Here is a 16,650-nt window from a genome sequence, read left to right on the forward strand (position 1 = left end):
TGGTGCCTCGGTCAAGGGATTTCTACCACTTTCAAAAAAAACCCATCATCAGTGGCTGCCATAAAAAAATTCTCCAATGGATGGACTAAAACAAAAATGGACTTTTGTGGGGACAAGGATTCCTCATGCCAGAGCAGAATTTGCCACCTTCAATGGTTCTAAGGCGTGTCAAAAATTCCACCCTCATAAACCACCTATCATCTTAAGCTCACCATTAATTCAAGCTTTTCAATTTTATATTGTCCTTTTCTACTTCCAATGCCTTTTGATAAAGTATGCTACTTTTATTTTTCAATAAATTCCTCACCTATCGTTTAAGTACATGTGCCTCACTACCACTCAACAACACTCCTTTGACTTCGCTTCCTCTCCTCTATTTAACCCATTATTGTTTTTTCTCACAAACTATCATGATCTCTTGCTTTTCCTTCTGTAGTTAAAATATCTTTGCACCCCAAATGCTTCCACTATAAAGAACCGCCAAGCGTAGCCAACCACACCAAATACAAGCAAAGAAATTAAACACAACACACACCTTTCCTTTCTCGATCTTTTTCCTTTTTCCTTGGTAGGGCGCATACCACCACACGCCCACTAAAAACACAAACCAAGAGATAAAAAAAATGAACCCTGATCAGTTTCAGAAGAATAGCATGTACATAGAAAACCCTGAAGCATTTAGCGAAGGTGGCAAAAACTTTGACGATGATGGACGAATCAAAAGAACCGGTATACATACATATTTTCGTATAGCTATATAAACCCAACATGAACATATGTTTATACATGGTTATATTATACAATAATACGTGTATATAATATGGTTGAATTTGTTTATGATTGTGTTTGAAGGTACATGGGTGACTGCGAGTGCTCATATCATAACGGCAGTGATAGGGTCTGGAGTGTTGTCACTTGCATGGGCAATTGCACAAATGGGTTGGGTGGCTGGTCCTGCGGTTCTTATTGCCTTCTCTTTTATTACATACTTCACTTCCACTCTTCTTGCAGACTGTTATCGTTCACCTGACCCTGTTCATGGCAAACGAAACTACACCTATTCCGATGTTGTCAGATCTGTCTTAGGTACAAATAAATGATTTTTTATTTTCTTCATGCATTTGGGTACTGTTATATATCTTCCTATAATTAATATGTAGATAACTTACGGTTTAGCTAAAGGCAACTTGTCAATGAAAAAGAAGTGAAAAGATTTCATTTATTAGTAGTTTAGTTCACTTAAAATAACAATTAACAAATTGATTTTTTTTTATAATTTCCTTGATACTACTTTATAGTAAATAAAATATAAAAAACTGCTAAATTTTTTCTTTTAGTAAATATGAGAATTCTAAACTATTCTTACTTTTTGTGTCGGTATATAGATAGGTTTGTTAATTGTTACTGAAATTTGAGCATTCAAGCTTTCTCTAGGGACTAAAATAATCACCGTTTCTTGTGTTTACAAGAGGGATATATTAAACTTCGAAGAGCATAACTCAAACCGTGCTAATCATCGTTTCTTGTCGTTTTCGATTTCCGTAGGAGGAAGGAAATTTCAGCTGTGTGGATTAGCTCAGTATATAAATCTAGTCGGTGTAACTATCGGTTACACAATAACAGCTTCAATTAGTATGGTGTAAGTTTCCATAAGAACTGTTGGCTAAATTATTAGTATCTAAACTTTGGACTAACGGTGGTATATGTTTAGTGTAATGATAAATAATTCTTTGTTTTCCAAATGTTGATAACGAATCAGGGCGGTGAAGAGGTCGAATTGTTTTCACAAACATGGCCATCATGTTAAGTGCTATACGTCAAATAACCCTTTCATGATCCTCTTTGCCTGCATCCAAATTGTGCTTAGCCAGATACCAAACTTTCATAAGCTCTCGTGGCTCTCCATTGTTGCAGCCGTTATGTCTTTTGCTTATTCTTCCATTGGTCTCGGCCTCTCCATAGCTAAAGTAGCAGGTAATTTTGCAATCAAATTAACGTAAAGTCTTCTTTGCTCTAGCTAGGATAGTGAAAAAATTAATTAGTTACTACATAGAATCATGTTCTTCATTTGTGCATTAATTATAGTAATAATAACAATAACAAAATATATACATGCATGTTTGGTCGATGGTGAAGGTGGGAACGGAGAACATGTAAGGACATCCTTAACGGGGGTGCAAGTTGGGGTAGACGTCACAGGAACTGAGAAGGTCTGGAGGATGTTTCAAGCTATTGGTGACATTGCCTTCGCTTACGCTTATTCTAATGTGCTCATCGAGATACAGGTAACTCATGATGTTGTTATTATCATTAACAATCTTTATATACATATATATATGATCTCGCCTATGGTTTGCATAAAAAAGAAACCTTGCATGCTGACATAAACAAAGCATGGGGATTTATCAACTCAAATCCTCTCCATATATTTCCAAATAGGATAGAAATCTTTCATTAATAATGGATGCTAGAACATTCAAAAGATCAGCGATTGATGAGGCTACAAAGAGATCGTACGGAGAACATATGTCACGATGATAATATATAAAATTACTTTGCCTGTGCCTATCCATACCGTTAATATAGATAGATCGACTGTAGCAAAGTTTTTGGGTGTGCCAGGTGTCTATAGTGCATTAATTTCAACACTATATCATGCTGGTATATCTATAGCCTCCTTGTCCTTAAGGATCATGATTGCATGCATGAAAAATTAAAGAGAACCGTGGCAATTTGGCAGGGTGGCCAAGTTGTGGGCTTCGATTGGTATGTTATCCACTTGGCGCTTTTCAACGTACGAAACTCTTACTTGCTATTTACGAAAAATAAAAAGAGAAGCAAAACTGGTTCGCTACTTCTCGGAAAAGGATCCTCTCCGGTGACTCAAAATTAATAATTTTTTAATTTAAAACATAATGAATATAATAATTGATAGTTATGATTAAAACTAGATTTAGTGCAATAAAAAACTCACCGGAGAAGATTCAGCTATCCGGAGGATTTAGAGCTTAAGCCCAAATTATATTTGCCATACTGTTACTTATAAAAAGGAAGTTTTCATTCTACGAGTGAAGACAGCGAACTGGCTAAAGAGACCAAGAAAAGGCAATCTACAGATTCTCGAATTAATTGTCGAAATTACTGACGCACAAATTTATATTTACACTCAATAGTTTCGCGTAAACAGCGCACTGGATCTATTACCACAATTTTTAATAATCTAAATAATAATATACAACTCGTATAATATTATATTCATTTTTTTCTAATTAATTGCCTTTAGTGGAGTAAGATATCATATAATATTGACACGTTTATAGCAAACGCAAGTCATTAGTTATCCATTAGTGGTAGAATATATTCTAATCGAAACTAAAGATTCTTGGTTTTCTATCTAATTTTTTTAGCGGAAAGTATAAAAGATAAAGGACACCTTTTATCAAAAAGTCATTATTCTATCTTGGATAAGATGCCAAGGCAAATCACAGTTCCTTCGTTCGAACGTTTTTTTTTATTCATTTGTTTTCACGTACTGTAACTAGTGCATCATTAGAATTCCTTATCTACCTTTTTATGAAAACTTCGAACACAAGAATATTAAGTACAACAGTAACAATGTCTGTTGATGATTGGTTGAGCGATACTATAAAATAGTAGCGAGATTCATTTATATTTTGCAGAAGTTGGATTTATGTAAATGAATATGAAATTAAGTAAAAATGGTTTATGGCCTAAACAAATCTGACCGAAAATAAAAATATCTGAATATGGGATATCTCGTTGTGTGTGTTTAAATATGTGTCAACCGTCTAATAAGGATGGGAAATGAAATGATTATCATTAAAAAATCTTGATTCCATGCCCACCATAACGCGGACCACACAATTGCAGGATACCCTAAAATCGAGTCCTCCAGAGAACAAGGTCATGAAAAGAGCAAGTTTGATTGGCATCTTGACTACAACCATGTTTTATGTGCTATGTGGCTGCGTAGGTTATGCAGCATTTGGAAATGATGCACCAGGAAATTTCCTCACAGGGTTCGGCTTCTATGAGCCTTTTTGGCTAATAGACTTTGCCAACGTCTGTATAGCTGTGCACTTAATTGGCGCATACCAGGTAAATAAATTGAATCAAGCCTATTTCCTGCTACTGTGATCTATGGCATATATGTATTTGTTTGTTCATGCATGGGGTTTTCTTTTTCTTTTTTTTGTCAGGTCTTCTGCCAACCTATATTTGCGTTTGTAGAGAACTGCAGCAAGGAAAGATGGTCCAACAGCCAATTTGTAAATGGAGACCATGCTGTGAACTTTCCACTATGTGGAACCTACCATGTTAACTTCTTCAGGGTAATCTGGAGAACAACATATGTCATCATCACAGCTGTGATAGCTATGATGTTTCCATTCTTCAATGACTTCTTGGGCCTAATTGGTTCCCTGTCCTTTTGGCCATTAACAGTTTACTTCCCCATTGAAATGTACATAAAGCAGTCAAAGATGCAAAGACTTTCCTTCACGTGGACATGGCTCAAGATATTGAGCTGGGCCTGCTTAATTGTTTCTATTATCTCTGCTGCTGGCTCCATCCAAGGCCTCGCTCAAGATCTCAAGAAATACCAGCCCTTCAAACCCCAGCAATAATTGATTTCTAAGTCACTTTTCTTTGTTTTACTTAGTTTCACCAAATCCATGGATAATGTCTTGTTATCAAGTGCTTATGAAAGAACGAATATAGCACACAGCTGCAGTGTACACATGTCATGAATAATCCCAAGATGAATGAAGCTGAGCACTATCATTTAATATAGCCATCTATGGTACATGTACAATATATACCCACTCGATTCAGTGAAGCATGCATTAAAGCTTCTATCTGCATCAAACGCATTTTAAATAGCACAGTGAAAATTCTGGACAGTAACGAGATTCAAATTCACTAAATGATCATGAAATCCTGTTAGGGAACAAGCATAATGAAGTTACAATCAACAACTATCTCTAACCGTGATTCATAAGTCAGTGGAAAACAATCTAACCTTCGGATGCCAAGACCAATCCATGTAGAACTATCCATTTAAAACAGAACACAGAGACTGGCGTCTAACAAACTCCCTTTCTTGACAGTCATACATTTATTCTCTTTCAATAAAGTCCAATACAAACGTCCCTTAACTGTTCTGCATATTTATTTCCAACAAGATTATAAATAGAGGAATTAAAAAAATCAATTTTTAACAGGCTGCCTTCAGTTTTACTCAGTATTTTACGATCGTGGAAGTAGTTTAATGTGCTAAGTACAGCAGAGCAAATGTTCTTTACGTTATCTTCTTTCTTTCTAGAGTAGAGTAAGTGCTCTTCACATTATCTTCTTTCTTTCTTTCGCCAATGTTTTTTTCTACGATAGGGCCACATTGAAAAGCACAAATGCGTGGAAAAATTGGATAATTAATATTCTTACATGTTCAGGATAAAGAAGGCGTAAAGCATGCACCAAAAGTGCTTGAGTTAAAGATAACAAGAGATGCTGAAACCCTTGACTGTTTTATATTCTACAAGCCTCAAAACACAGCTCAATCACTTGACCTAGTTTTTATGTAAGATTTTAAAAGGGCATACATCTAGGACATAATGAAAATCTATCAAACATAGGATGTAACTTCAAGTTTTGAAAAGTCAAAGCAAATGCACATAAAAAGCAAAGCTTGGGCATAGTCATATTTCTATATATTTTACTTTACAATTTATACCACATGCCTATTAAAAATTGCAACATAAATAAGATTAAGCAGAAAACTGAGCTCAACTACAACTTCTAGACAAAAGAAACAAATGTATTAGTGTGTTACCCAAATAGAGAGATCAACCAGACTCCCTCTCACTCATGACAAATGCCTGAATAAGACTTTGTGCAGCATGAGTTTGCTCAGGGGTTCCAGATATTATGATTTTAGTTTCCACAGCTCCAGGCTTTGGATCAGTAATAGTAATATTTGCATCAGAGATCTGTTAAGTGTGGATCACATTGTAAATGTCAAAATCACGAAGAATTATATAATGATTTCATCAGCAATTACACCATCCAACAAATTATGTTCCAAATCCAATTAAAGCAGAAAAGAGAGATAATATTTTCATTGGTTTTCCCCCTACCTTGCATATTTGGGGCTAGGGTTTGAGTACACTTCTCTAACTTCAATGTCTAAGAAGAAGATTCATACACAATTTCTCACATTAACACAAGCAAAGGATTCAGTGTATGAAAATGCAAATTACATCTAAAAGGTTGAAAGATGTCCCTCCTGTGCATTCCTTGAGAATTTGTAAACACATGAAATATTGGTGCAGAAGTGGCACAGCAACAATTTAAATTGTAAAGCAAAAAAATTATCTGGATAAGCCAGATTAAAGCTACAAAATTAATATTATAAATTGTCAGATGCAGTGGGTTCACCTGAAGTATTTGTTTCAGGCATTCACCATCTTCTCCATATATTACAGGCACCAGCGCTCGAGGAACAACAACTTCAACAGTGGTACTTGTGATAATTGGTTGGCTCCCCCTGCATGAAAAAAAAAGATGACAGTTAACAGAGGGAGAACAGAAGTGGATTTGAAAATTAGTAAAGAAGATGAAGTTATTAACAATGATGCACACCCGGCAAATCCTGAAATTCTTCTAGGAGGACCACCTGGAAAGTCTGGCAAGCCAACGGGTGCACCACCTTCATGTAACCCCTAGAAACCAGATGGGGATGTCCCACACAGGTAAGCATATCAGTGTGTAAAGAGAACATCTTTAAACCATATCAACTTCTTACAACCAAATATTGACATGTAATTCTTTCAGAAATTTTACAGCTGGGAGAAACAGAACAGTTAATTTGGCCTGGATAATGGAGTAATGGTCCAAGGTTCAGTCCTCTTGGTTTGAGTATTGACAGATATTCATCAGAACATGGCTTCTAACAGCTTATTGCTGAAGCCTGCCTGATGCCCCTGGATTTTAAATAAAAGAAATTCCTGCCAAGGATAGAACTACGATGTTGCAACTTCTTATGTTGTATATTTAAATATATAGATTAATTTGCAGTAACCATTAAGACTGTTAATTTCTTTAAGAGTTTTTCTAAGGTATCTCTTTATAAATTATGCAAGTCAGAATTGAAAGAAAATGTTTTTGTAAAAAAGAACCTTTGAACAGTTTAGAATTTTAAAAATAAGAGTAAATGTCACATAAACTTGAAAAAAACGTTTCATGAAAAATATTACTGCATACACATTTATTTTTATGCCAACTGAGCCTGTTAGACTACTCTTCCCCCTATGATCTAGTTCAAGTTTAATTTTAACTAGATTAATTTCAACATCTAGTCCAAGCATTCGATAGTAATGCAAATGACATGCAGATATACTGCAAAGGCAGTGATTAAACCATAATCAGTACCTAAGAGAGTAATAATAATTCAATACCTGAGGACCCCAAGGCTTCCTTTCAGATATGTGGGGAGGAATGCCTGGTCTATGTATATTATTCACAAAAGGAGGGCGGTCATCAAGTGGAAAACCACCATGTGGTGGCAGAGGACCTAGGTCAGAATACATTCCAGGAGGTGAAAGTCCCCGTCTTCCTAAATAAGGTGGGAATGGTGGAAGTTGATCCAGAAATGGAGAATTTGAAGGATAATTGATAGATGGATATGCATCACGAAAGAAATGATGTTTTAATCTAGTGGTTATTTGCAAAAGAGCATCATGCACTGCCTCAATTTCTCCACTTACCTGACAGAAATTAAACAGGATAAGTAACAACCATGTGAAACATAAAATATCACTAGAAGGTAAAAAATTAGTTTAAACTAATACACACCAATCACCAAGCTTACATGTCATGCCAATTAATGGAATTGATAGATCAGTACCACATAAATGTACTTATTGACAAGTTAGTCTAACTGCTCATTTTGAAAAGCTACATGACTAGACAATATGACAGCATTAAGTTGGAGTTTTCCCTAAGAAATCCTGATATTCTGTTATAAGTTTAGGAATCCAAGGGGGACAATACAATTTTAATCTAAATATTTGCAAGATATCAGCATTGTTATGGAAATAATAACCATATAGGCTAGGAATAATAGACACGGTAAGGTTTCCGAATCAGCTTCTGACACGGATACACCTGCAACACGCTGCAATATGCATCCTATTAATTAGTAGTAGTTGTAACGAATACTTAAGATGAGATAATATGTTTTCTTCAATAATTTAAGTATATTTTTTTTACTTTATGTTAAGTATTTGAGTTTTATGTTTGAGATGTTTTATTTTGTGATTGAAATATTTTTTATTTTATTACTATCGTATCATAGTAATGTCATTCCTAATTTTTAAGAAAAATGTTTTGTCATCATGTTTATGTTGTGTCTGTGCTTCCTAGCATATGGGATAAAATGGAAGATTTTAAATTTACACCAATATAAAACTTGGTAGAAATTGCACCTGAATTACTTCTTCATCTTCTGAAGCATATTTTGGAACCTTATCCTTTGCTAATATACGAATATGAGCCCCCGATAACTTCCTCATTTCTGTTATGATGGAACCACCCTTGCCAAGGAGACAACCGGTTTGATTGGAAGAAACAAGAAACCTTGCTAACATACTATGCTCTTTGATATCAGGTATTGCTTTGGCTATTCTAGTTAGCACACGAAATACAGCATCTTGCACAGGAGATATCCTATCATCTGGGTGCTGCAAATATTAATCCAACATCAGTAGAAAACAAATGTGGCTCCATAACAATAGCTCAGATGATAAAATGCGAAACCTACACATACCGCTGGACCAGATATGACAATAACACAGTCCTCTGAATCCGGAGTGCCTTCTAGAACTTTGATTTCACTAGCTGTCTCTTGCTGCACGGTCTTTATGATTGCCCCACCTTTACCAATTAGATTCCCTACCCTCTCAGAAGGACACAATAAACGAAAAGTAAGCATTTCCTGGGAAGGCCTCATGCGACCACGGATGGCACCTTCATGAAATTTAGGAATGGGAATCAAAGGAGGAGCAGAATGAAAAACAGAAATGTCATGGGGCCCAGGAGCAAGAGATGCTCCTTGGGCAGCAAATGAACGGTTGTGTGGTGGGAATTGACCAAATGAATGAGATGACGGCCCAGAAAAATGGGCAGAAAGGGATTCAGGATCCCGAGGCGGATTTTCCAAAAGCTGTTGAGAGACAGATTGAAGAGCCTTCCGGACAACTTCTACACCCCCTGTGATCTACATCATAGCATACACACGAAAAATAATGTTGAAACAAGGTAACAACATGAACAGCTCTAACCGTCTAAAACTGAGCAACATGCAGCAACATAGCACTTTGGCGTTATATGTCACACGTTTAGCAGCAATGGAATTAACTTCTGTGTTCCGACAGGTAATAAAATCTTGACAAAGCAAACATCCTAGCCAGACAATTGCTACATCAAATAAAACTCCTAACAGTAATTTAAAGAAAACATGCACCCCTTATATTTTTGGTTCAGACAGTGTCATACATACACACTTACCTGAACTATCTCATCAGAAGCTGATGCGCACACGGGAAGTTTGTCTCTAGGGAGGATACGAATCTGCGCTCCACTGTCAGCTGACATCTTCTTTATCACACTGCCACCCTTTCCCAAAAGGCAGCCAACTTGATTAGAAAGAACAAGTAATCTAAGAACAAAGGAAGAAGGTTTATTATTACTTTCTTCATCCCCTTCAGTTGCCTCCTCTACTCCCTCAACCATCCTCTCAAAAACTAGTGATATAGCCTTCCGAATCGACGAATTTCCCTTCTCACACCGTGAGTCTTCAACAGGAGGAACAGAATCTTTATCTTCATTACCATCGCCACCACCACGATCATTCGCTTCCTCATCCTTCCCCTCGCTTCCAGCCTCTTCATCATTAACCTCCCTTCCCTGCTCAGCAGCATCTTCTTCGGCCTCTTTATCAGAACCTGAGATAGTGATAACCCTTTCATCACACCCAGGAACAGGTTCCTCAATCTTAACCTTCACACCAGTATCTTGACGAATTTGTGATATGATTGCACCGCCTTTACCAATAACACCACCAATTCTAGAAACAGGACAGAGCAAACGGAATACAAGGCTACCAGGAGAAACATCCAACGGTGAAAAACCACCTGAAGGCTTTTGGCGTTTCCCTTTCCCATTTGGTTCCACTGCATTCCTATCATTCGACCTCTTAGAAGATGCCATTGAAAACTGACACAAGTATGAAACAATGGCACACCAAAGCCGTATCAGTTTAACGTTGTTTATTAATTAATATAAGAATACAACTACAAAGCAAAAACTGTTGATGATAAATCCTGTGACTGAACTTGTTCCAGGCGAGTCGTTGTGGTTATAAAATTGAAATAAACAAATAAAGAAAAGAATAAAAGAAAAAGTGAAAATTGCAGTGGCAAGATCTGAGTGTGTTCCAAACCTTCGAGAATCACGCGGAAAGAAACAGCACCGGCGTCGACGATGGAGGGCAGAGAACGACGGAGAACGTTGCCGAAGAATTCTCTCTTCACCTTTGCAGTGTGACCTAAGCTCTTAGAAGTGCCAACGGGCCATTTCTACTCCTCGGCCCAGAGTAAATAATTGGGCCCCCACTTTTACTTCTTGTGCATAGAAAGAATGGCCATTTTAAGCCACTTTTTATCAGGTGTTTGCTCTAAAAGCCATAAGATTGAGAGGCATTGTATATTTTTTTAAAAATTTAAAATATATATTTTTTAAATCAATTAGTATTCTCACTATTTAATAACATAAGATTAATGATAATGATTATTTATACAAAATATTCTTTTAATTTACTATACATCACTGAAATTATTTTTTTTATTTGTATCAATTTTTAAAAATTACAATTAAAAATTTAAAAGTAATTTATAAATAAATTTTATAATTTTTTAAAGTATTAAATAAAATTTTAATAATTAAAGAAAATGAAACAAAACCAATGAACTAAAATGAATTAGTTTTTTATGTTTAATTATTTATTACTCTTTCTATTTAAATTTACGTAATATGATATAACTGCACAAGTTCAACACAATACAGGACTAAAAAATAAATATATGTAATTCTCCTAAAATTTCATTGTATGTATAAAAAGTATAGGAAATTAGGGTGTATCTGAAGTATTTATAAAAAGCTTGTAAAATAGTTTATTATATTCACAAATTTGTTCAAAAATTATATAAAATATTGTTAAATAAGTATTTAATTGGATTATTTACCTAAACACAATGCTAGTCTACCTTTAAGCACGTACGGTATAATTTTCCATAACTTATTGTCTTTTAAAATATTTTGCTTCTTAAATTATAACAGTAATTATTGAGAATAATACATGTGTTTTTAAAAAACTTTCTGTAATTTATTACTTCTTTTAACTTATATTTTTTTTAAATCCATAAAGAGTGTAGAAAATTTAGAATATTATATGCAATAAAATTTTAAAATAAGTAATAAATACAATAAATACTATATATATATATATACTCTCTGTTAAATATGAATATACATATATATATGAATATACATGTATATGCATATAATAACATTTTTCTAACTTATCAAATTAATTTTTTTATATTTCTCTTTATTTAATAATTTTAAAAAACTCTTCCACAAATTTAAATTTTAAGTATAAAAACAATGAAGAATCAAGAAATATACACATTAAAGTTGATAATTGATGCATTTTTATTGAGCAGGAATGCTTATACCAACATAGAAAATACATTTTAATGTACATTAATTGTATGTTTAATTTTTATCCTACTTTTGTCTATATTGGTATTTGATGTACCTTCATCGAGCATGAATTTTTATAATAACGATAACAGTTGAAAATTATTTTACTATAAAGTTAATGTTTATCTATTTTTCATTCTAGTGTTTTACTGGTTTTTGAATCTTATCTGTATACAAACGTTAATTAAAAAGGTTTATAAAAACAAGGTTATTATAAATTTTATTTTATTAACTTTGACGTATTGTGACATTTGATCATGTTTCAATGTGCGAGTATATACACGTTTATACGACGTGTATGTATTTGTGCAAAAGGATTTGATCAATACTCAATTTATCCAATTAATATTAAGGATTTAAAAAACGGATGTAAGTATTCATTAAACTAATATTTTATTAATTAGAGTAATTTTCTTGTTTTTCTAAATTTATCACCCAATTTATATTACATATTTTATATTACTAATAATATTTTAAAAACCTTTTTAAATTTCATTAATTAATTTTAAATTATATATTTTGAAGGAATAATGCAAAAAAAGAAGCCCGTTGAGAAACGGGAGCCCATGGAACCATAACTCGCTAATGCCTAAGTCCAATGGAAACTCTTACGGGGCTAGTCCTACATGGTTATGGGCTACCTCAACTTTTCAATTCACAGTGGATTTGTCCATTGTAAAAAGAAAAATGTACAGTATAGGTCAGAAATAGATATGATTGGATAACATGATATATTTATATAATTATTTTAGTATGCATCACAATAAAACAAAATATTAGTTTATCATATTCTTTTCATATTATACTCTTGTTTGATTCTCATATTTTATTATATTATGTCCGGTAAATAAACCATAATATAAAATGTAATTTATTATTACTTTTCTTTAATATCAAAATTTAAAATAATATAATGTGTCTTTATATTGTTCATAGTTCAAGTCTCAAGGCACTTTAAAGAAAATTGTCCATGATATAAATGAGGATAGAAATAAGCTAAGAAATGTCATATTTTATAAGATTTTAGATTGACATGCTTTATAAATTCAAAACTCGAATCTAACCATTTCTCTTGACATAGGATACCCTTTTGTAACATCTAATTTAACCCATTTAAAAAATTAATATAACTTTAAAGTCTGCTAAAATTTTATTTTTGCATTATTTTAAATAAGCTAACAAACTTATAATTTGTATAATATAACTAATAAACTTAAACCTTTAAATAGACAAACAAGTATATAATCTCAAAATATTTACAATAAGAATTACAAAAATTCAACAACAATATGCGTGTTCGTGTGCACATTAAATAATTTAATTATCTATGATAGTTCATTTAAAAAAAAACTCTTTCATGATAGCAGGGCAAGAGTTTGAAATAGGATTTTGATTCCCAAGTGGGATAACAATCCAATTCGTTACGAAATGAACGCAGCTCCACTTGGTTGCTTCGAGGATGGCTTGCTAACACCAAAAGTACGTGTAAGTGCCATTGGGTTTGGGATATTACTGTTTTGTTTTTCTCCATTTTGGGGGAAACCTCTTATTTTTTTACGTACAATGATAACATATTGAAATTAGTTTACTTTCACATTTGTTATTTACTGTCCTAAAAGTAATATATAAAAAATTCCTAGAATTTAACATGAAAACGTATTAATAATATTAATAATTGCCCCAAGGCCATGGTTAGCAATAAAGGTTTTATTTTACAGTCTTAGTTTAGTTCTTACATATATATATATATATATATATATATATATATATATATATATATATATATATTCATTTTAGAGTAATTTTAACGTGGAAACTTGTGAAGTTGCTTATCTTGGTTTTGTACAAAGAATGATTTCACGTGTAGATATAGCTGCTCAAAGAAGCAATGTGTTATAAAAAAAATGTGGGCCAAATGCACTTTTTATATAGTTTAACTAATATAGACATAATGAGGGAAGGATAAGATAAGATAGTTGGCACGGATATAACTTGCTTAGGAGCAACTTTATCTGAACTAATTGTTGGACAAAGTCATTGTTGCTCTTGAATTCAAAAAAGGAAAATGCATTTGTTGGACAAAGTGTTCCTCTTATGTGACATAATTAAAGCAATATCAGATGACAGGTAATTAATTGCCTTAAAAAATACTTTTAATGCTGTAATTTCAAAAATAACTCTCATTAGAGATCAGCTTACTAAGTCAAAAGATACAACTGTTTCTTTATCCTTTTTTAGATAAATATTATTCATTTACATTTTTTCATGTCTTTTATTCTTTTTACACAGTCTTATCAGTTTTTTTTTTAAATATACATGACTTGTTTATATACATAGAGAATATCCAAGTAAGAATGTCTCTTTTGACATAACCTTTTTATCCCTTTCGTATAATACTTTACTACTGTCATCATGACACAGCTCAAGGCAGCACCTAAAACAATTGTTATAAAGTTGATCATTTGTTTAATTAACAAACTTATTATCACACAACTATCTTAAATAGTTATAAAGTTGATCAGGTCTTAATAGCAATTAAAGAGTAAAAAAATACAAAATTTACCGTAATTCTAATTATAAATTTAGTCACACATAACAAAATTTTAAATTAAAATAAAACTTAAACTAAACATATTTTTAAATAAAAAATCACATCAAAACAACAAAATTAGAAACGAAGAATGAATTTTCAAGACAGCATCAACCTTGTAAAAATAAAAATTATAAACTTCTATTTTTTAAACAATTGTTAATTACACAAAAAAATATAAAAATGTTATTTTAACATAAAAAAAATTATTTTTATATAATTAAAATCAACCTTAATACATGAAGTTAACAAAACTGTAAAAGTTTTGGTGAACATAAATGACAACGAAGGCAACTATTATAAAAATGACTTATAAATGTCCCATAGCCAACATCATTGAAACCAAAAGATAACTATGGTGAGTGTGCTTTGTTTCTTGCTACTTTTGTTTTATTGCATTTGGCATCTTACTTGATTCAAACAATCGTTTTGTTTGATGCTTGAAGCATATCAAACAGTCCTGTATAGTATAAATAGTTAAAATTCACTAGTCACCATGTACACATTTTGGAGCTGTTAGATCATAAACCACCATTTTATAAAGCTGGTACATTACATTTCAGTCTCAACTCTCAAGAGTCAAGAGAGAAATGCAATGGGATAAAGTTTTGTGGCAGTGACGAAAGACTTTGTCTTGTGTTCTAACTGGATATTACACAAAACTGTAACTTTCAAATTTATGGAAAAAGTTGTTTGTCATGTAACCAATTGGTTATTCCAATGTCTAGAATTTAATAATTCGGAACTGTTCATGAGATAAGGCCATGTCTGAGAGGACATTATATTATACATATAATAAAATGCTATCGAATATCAAATTGTAGGATTTTAAGATGCTCGAGCCACTTAGACTTGGTGGTTCTTAGTGAATTGCATCGAATTAGTGAAAGGCAAGCATAAAAAAGCAATTATGTAGAGTATTTGCAGTTGACTTGGGTTTTGGGTCTTTTTGGTATGAATATTCTTTTACCCTTAGGCCTAATCTTTCTTTTCTACTGTGAGGAGTGTGGAATCAGAATGATAGAACAAACCAGGTGACCCAGGAGCAGTCATGTCCACTAGTATATCTAATCAATTTCCCATCATATCATTGCACGTTTCTCATTCATTGCCATTATACGCCAAAAAGTTGGAACTTTGTCCTGCAATATCACTCAGGGTAGCCCACCATTTTGGTCACATGCTATTCGCCAGGAATATTAGCAAATGTGTAGTTCTATTATATAAAGCTTATAATTCTTCGTAGTGTTGTTAAACGCGAGTATAAGATCAGTTATTTAAAACCTCGGTTTATTCTAACACTGAGTAGAAATATCATAAATTTTTCTTATTGAATAAAAGTCACTTAAGTCGATCTAACGTTTAAAAGGAAAGAAAAGAAAAGAGTTTGAAAAAAAAAAAAAAAAAAGAGAAAGGAGAGAGAATCTCTTCTCTTATTTAGATATTAAATATTAAAAAAATAATAGTGAGTTTAACATGTAAATAATATTATTTTTATTTTTTTAAATATAATTTTTTTTATATAAATTAATATTTTTAAATGTTTTATATCTATTTTTTATAACTTTTTAAAATTCACGCTCTAAAAATTAATATTTTTTATTATTTTAACTCTAAATCATGCTAACTATATTTAAAATAAGAGAGAGCTTTTGAGTTAAAAAAATAAGAAGATAATTTTATATTTAAAAGAAATATATTTAAAAATAATATATTTAAAATAAAAATATACAAATTAATATAAATTAATTGTATTAATCATGTATTTATAATTTCAAATTACATATTTTTTAATTTAAAACTTTTTAAAAAATGTCCTCTCATTTTTTCTCTAAAAATTATTTCCAAAATATACCCTTAAGCAATATACTCAAACATAAGTTAAAAATTAATATAATTGATGTGCCAATTCTAGTTAATTAGCAATTTCTATTTTATTTGATTTTTTATGATAGCAATATACTCAAATATAAGTTAAAAATTAATATTGTTTTAGACTTTTTAAAACGTGGAGGGAGTCTTCAGAAATTTTTATAAATGATCTAAAAGTTATGATTTTGAGTTTTCTAAATTGAAATTTATTTTCTTAACTCCCTTTTTCATTTTTTTATTTTTTTAAATTGGTAAAATAAATAATAAATCACATTAAAATACTCATAAAAATAAAATTGAGTTAAAGAATTAAATTATTTATTATTAATGAAAATATTTTAAAATGT

General features: G+C 32.1%; 2 protein-coding genes across 5 annotated transcripts; one reads left to right on the plus strand and one right to left on the minus strand.

Annotated features, from left to right (window-relative positions):
• The first annotated feature begins 510 nt into the window (after positions 1-510).
• On the plus strand, positions 511-5,851 carry LOC113864506 (amino acid permease 6-like). Of its 2 annotated transcripts, none has more exons than XM_027498302.1 (7): positions 511-729; positions 853-1,086; positions 1,546-1,639; positions 1,760-1,974; positions 2,137-2,285; positions 3,892-4,119; positions 4,221-5,851. In XM_027498302.1, the coding sequence occupies exons 1-7, from the start codon at positions 624-626 to the stop codon at positions 4,644-4,646; spliced, it is 1,452 nt and encodes a 483-aa protein (XP_027354103.1). In that variant the 5' UTR covers positions 511-623; the 3' UTR covers positions 4,647-5,851. The 2 variants fall into 2 exon arrangements, with proteins under 2 accessions (XP_027354103.1, XP_027354104.1); XM_027498303.1 differs by having other exon boundaries at positions 519-729; positions 1,760-1,996; positions 2,159-2,285.
• On the minus strand, positions 5,852-10,633 carry LOC113864505 (RNA-binding KH domain-containing protein RCF3-like). 3 transcript variants are annotated; one of them, XM_027498299.1, is made up of 8 exons: positions 10,520-10,633; positions 9,586-10,292; positions 8,846-9,295; positions 8,505-8,759; positions 7,476-7,784; positions 6,661-6,740; positions 6,457-6,565; positions 5,852-6,008 (listed from the first exon to the last, which is right to left on the minus strand). In XM_027498299.1, the coding sequence occupies exons 2-8, from the start codon at positions 10,285-10,287 to the stop codon at positions 5,865-5,867; spliced, it is 2,049 nt and encodes a 682-aa protein (XP_027354100.1). In that variant the 5' UTR covers positions 10,288-10,292; positions 10,520-10,633; the 3' UTR covers positions 5,852-5,864. The 3 variants fall into 3 exon arrangements, with proteins under 3 accessions (XP_027354100.1, XP_027354101.1, XP_027354102.1); XM_027498300.1 differs by having other exon boundaries at positions 9,586-10,328; positions 10,520-10,606; XM_027498301.1 differs by having other exon boundaries at positions 9,586-10,250; positions 10,520-10,601.
• Positions 10,634-16,650: the final 6,017 nt, after the last annotated feature.

Source organism: Abrus precatorius, unplaced genomic scaffold, assembly GCF_003935025.1.
Source record: "Abrus precatorius isolate BTA unplaced genomic scaffold, Abrus_2018 Scaffold4, whole genome shotgun sequence".
In the NCBI taxonomy this organism is placed as follows: Eukaryota; Viridiplantae; Streptophyta; class Magnoliopsida; order Fabales; family Fabaceae; genus Abrus; species Abrus precatorius.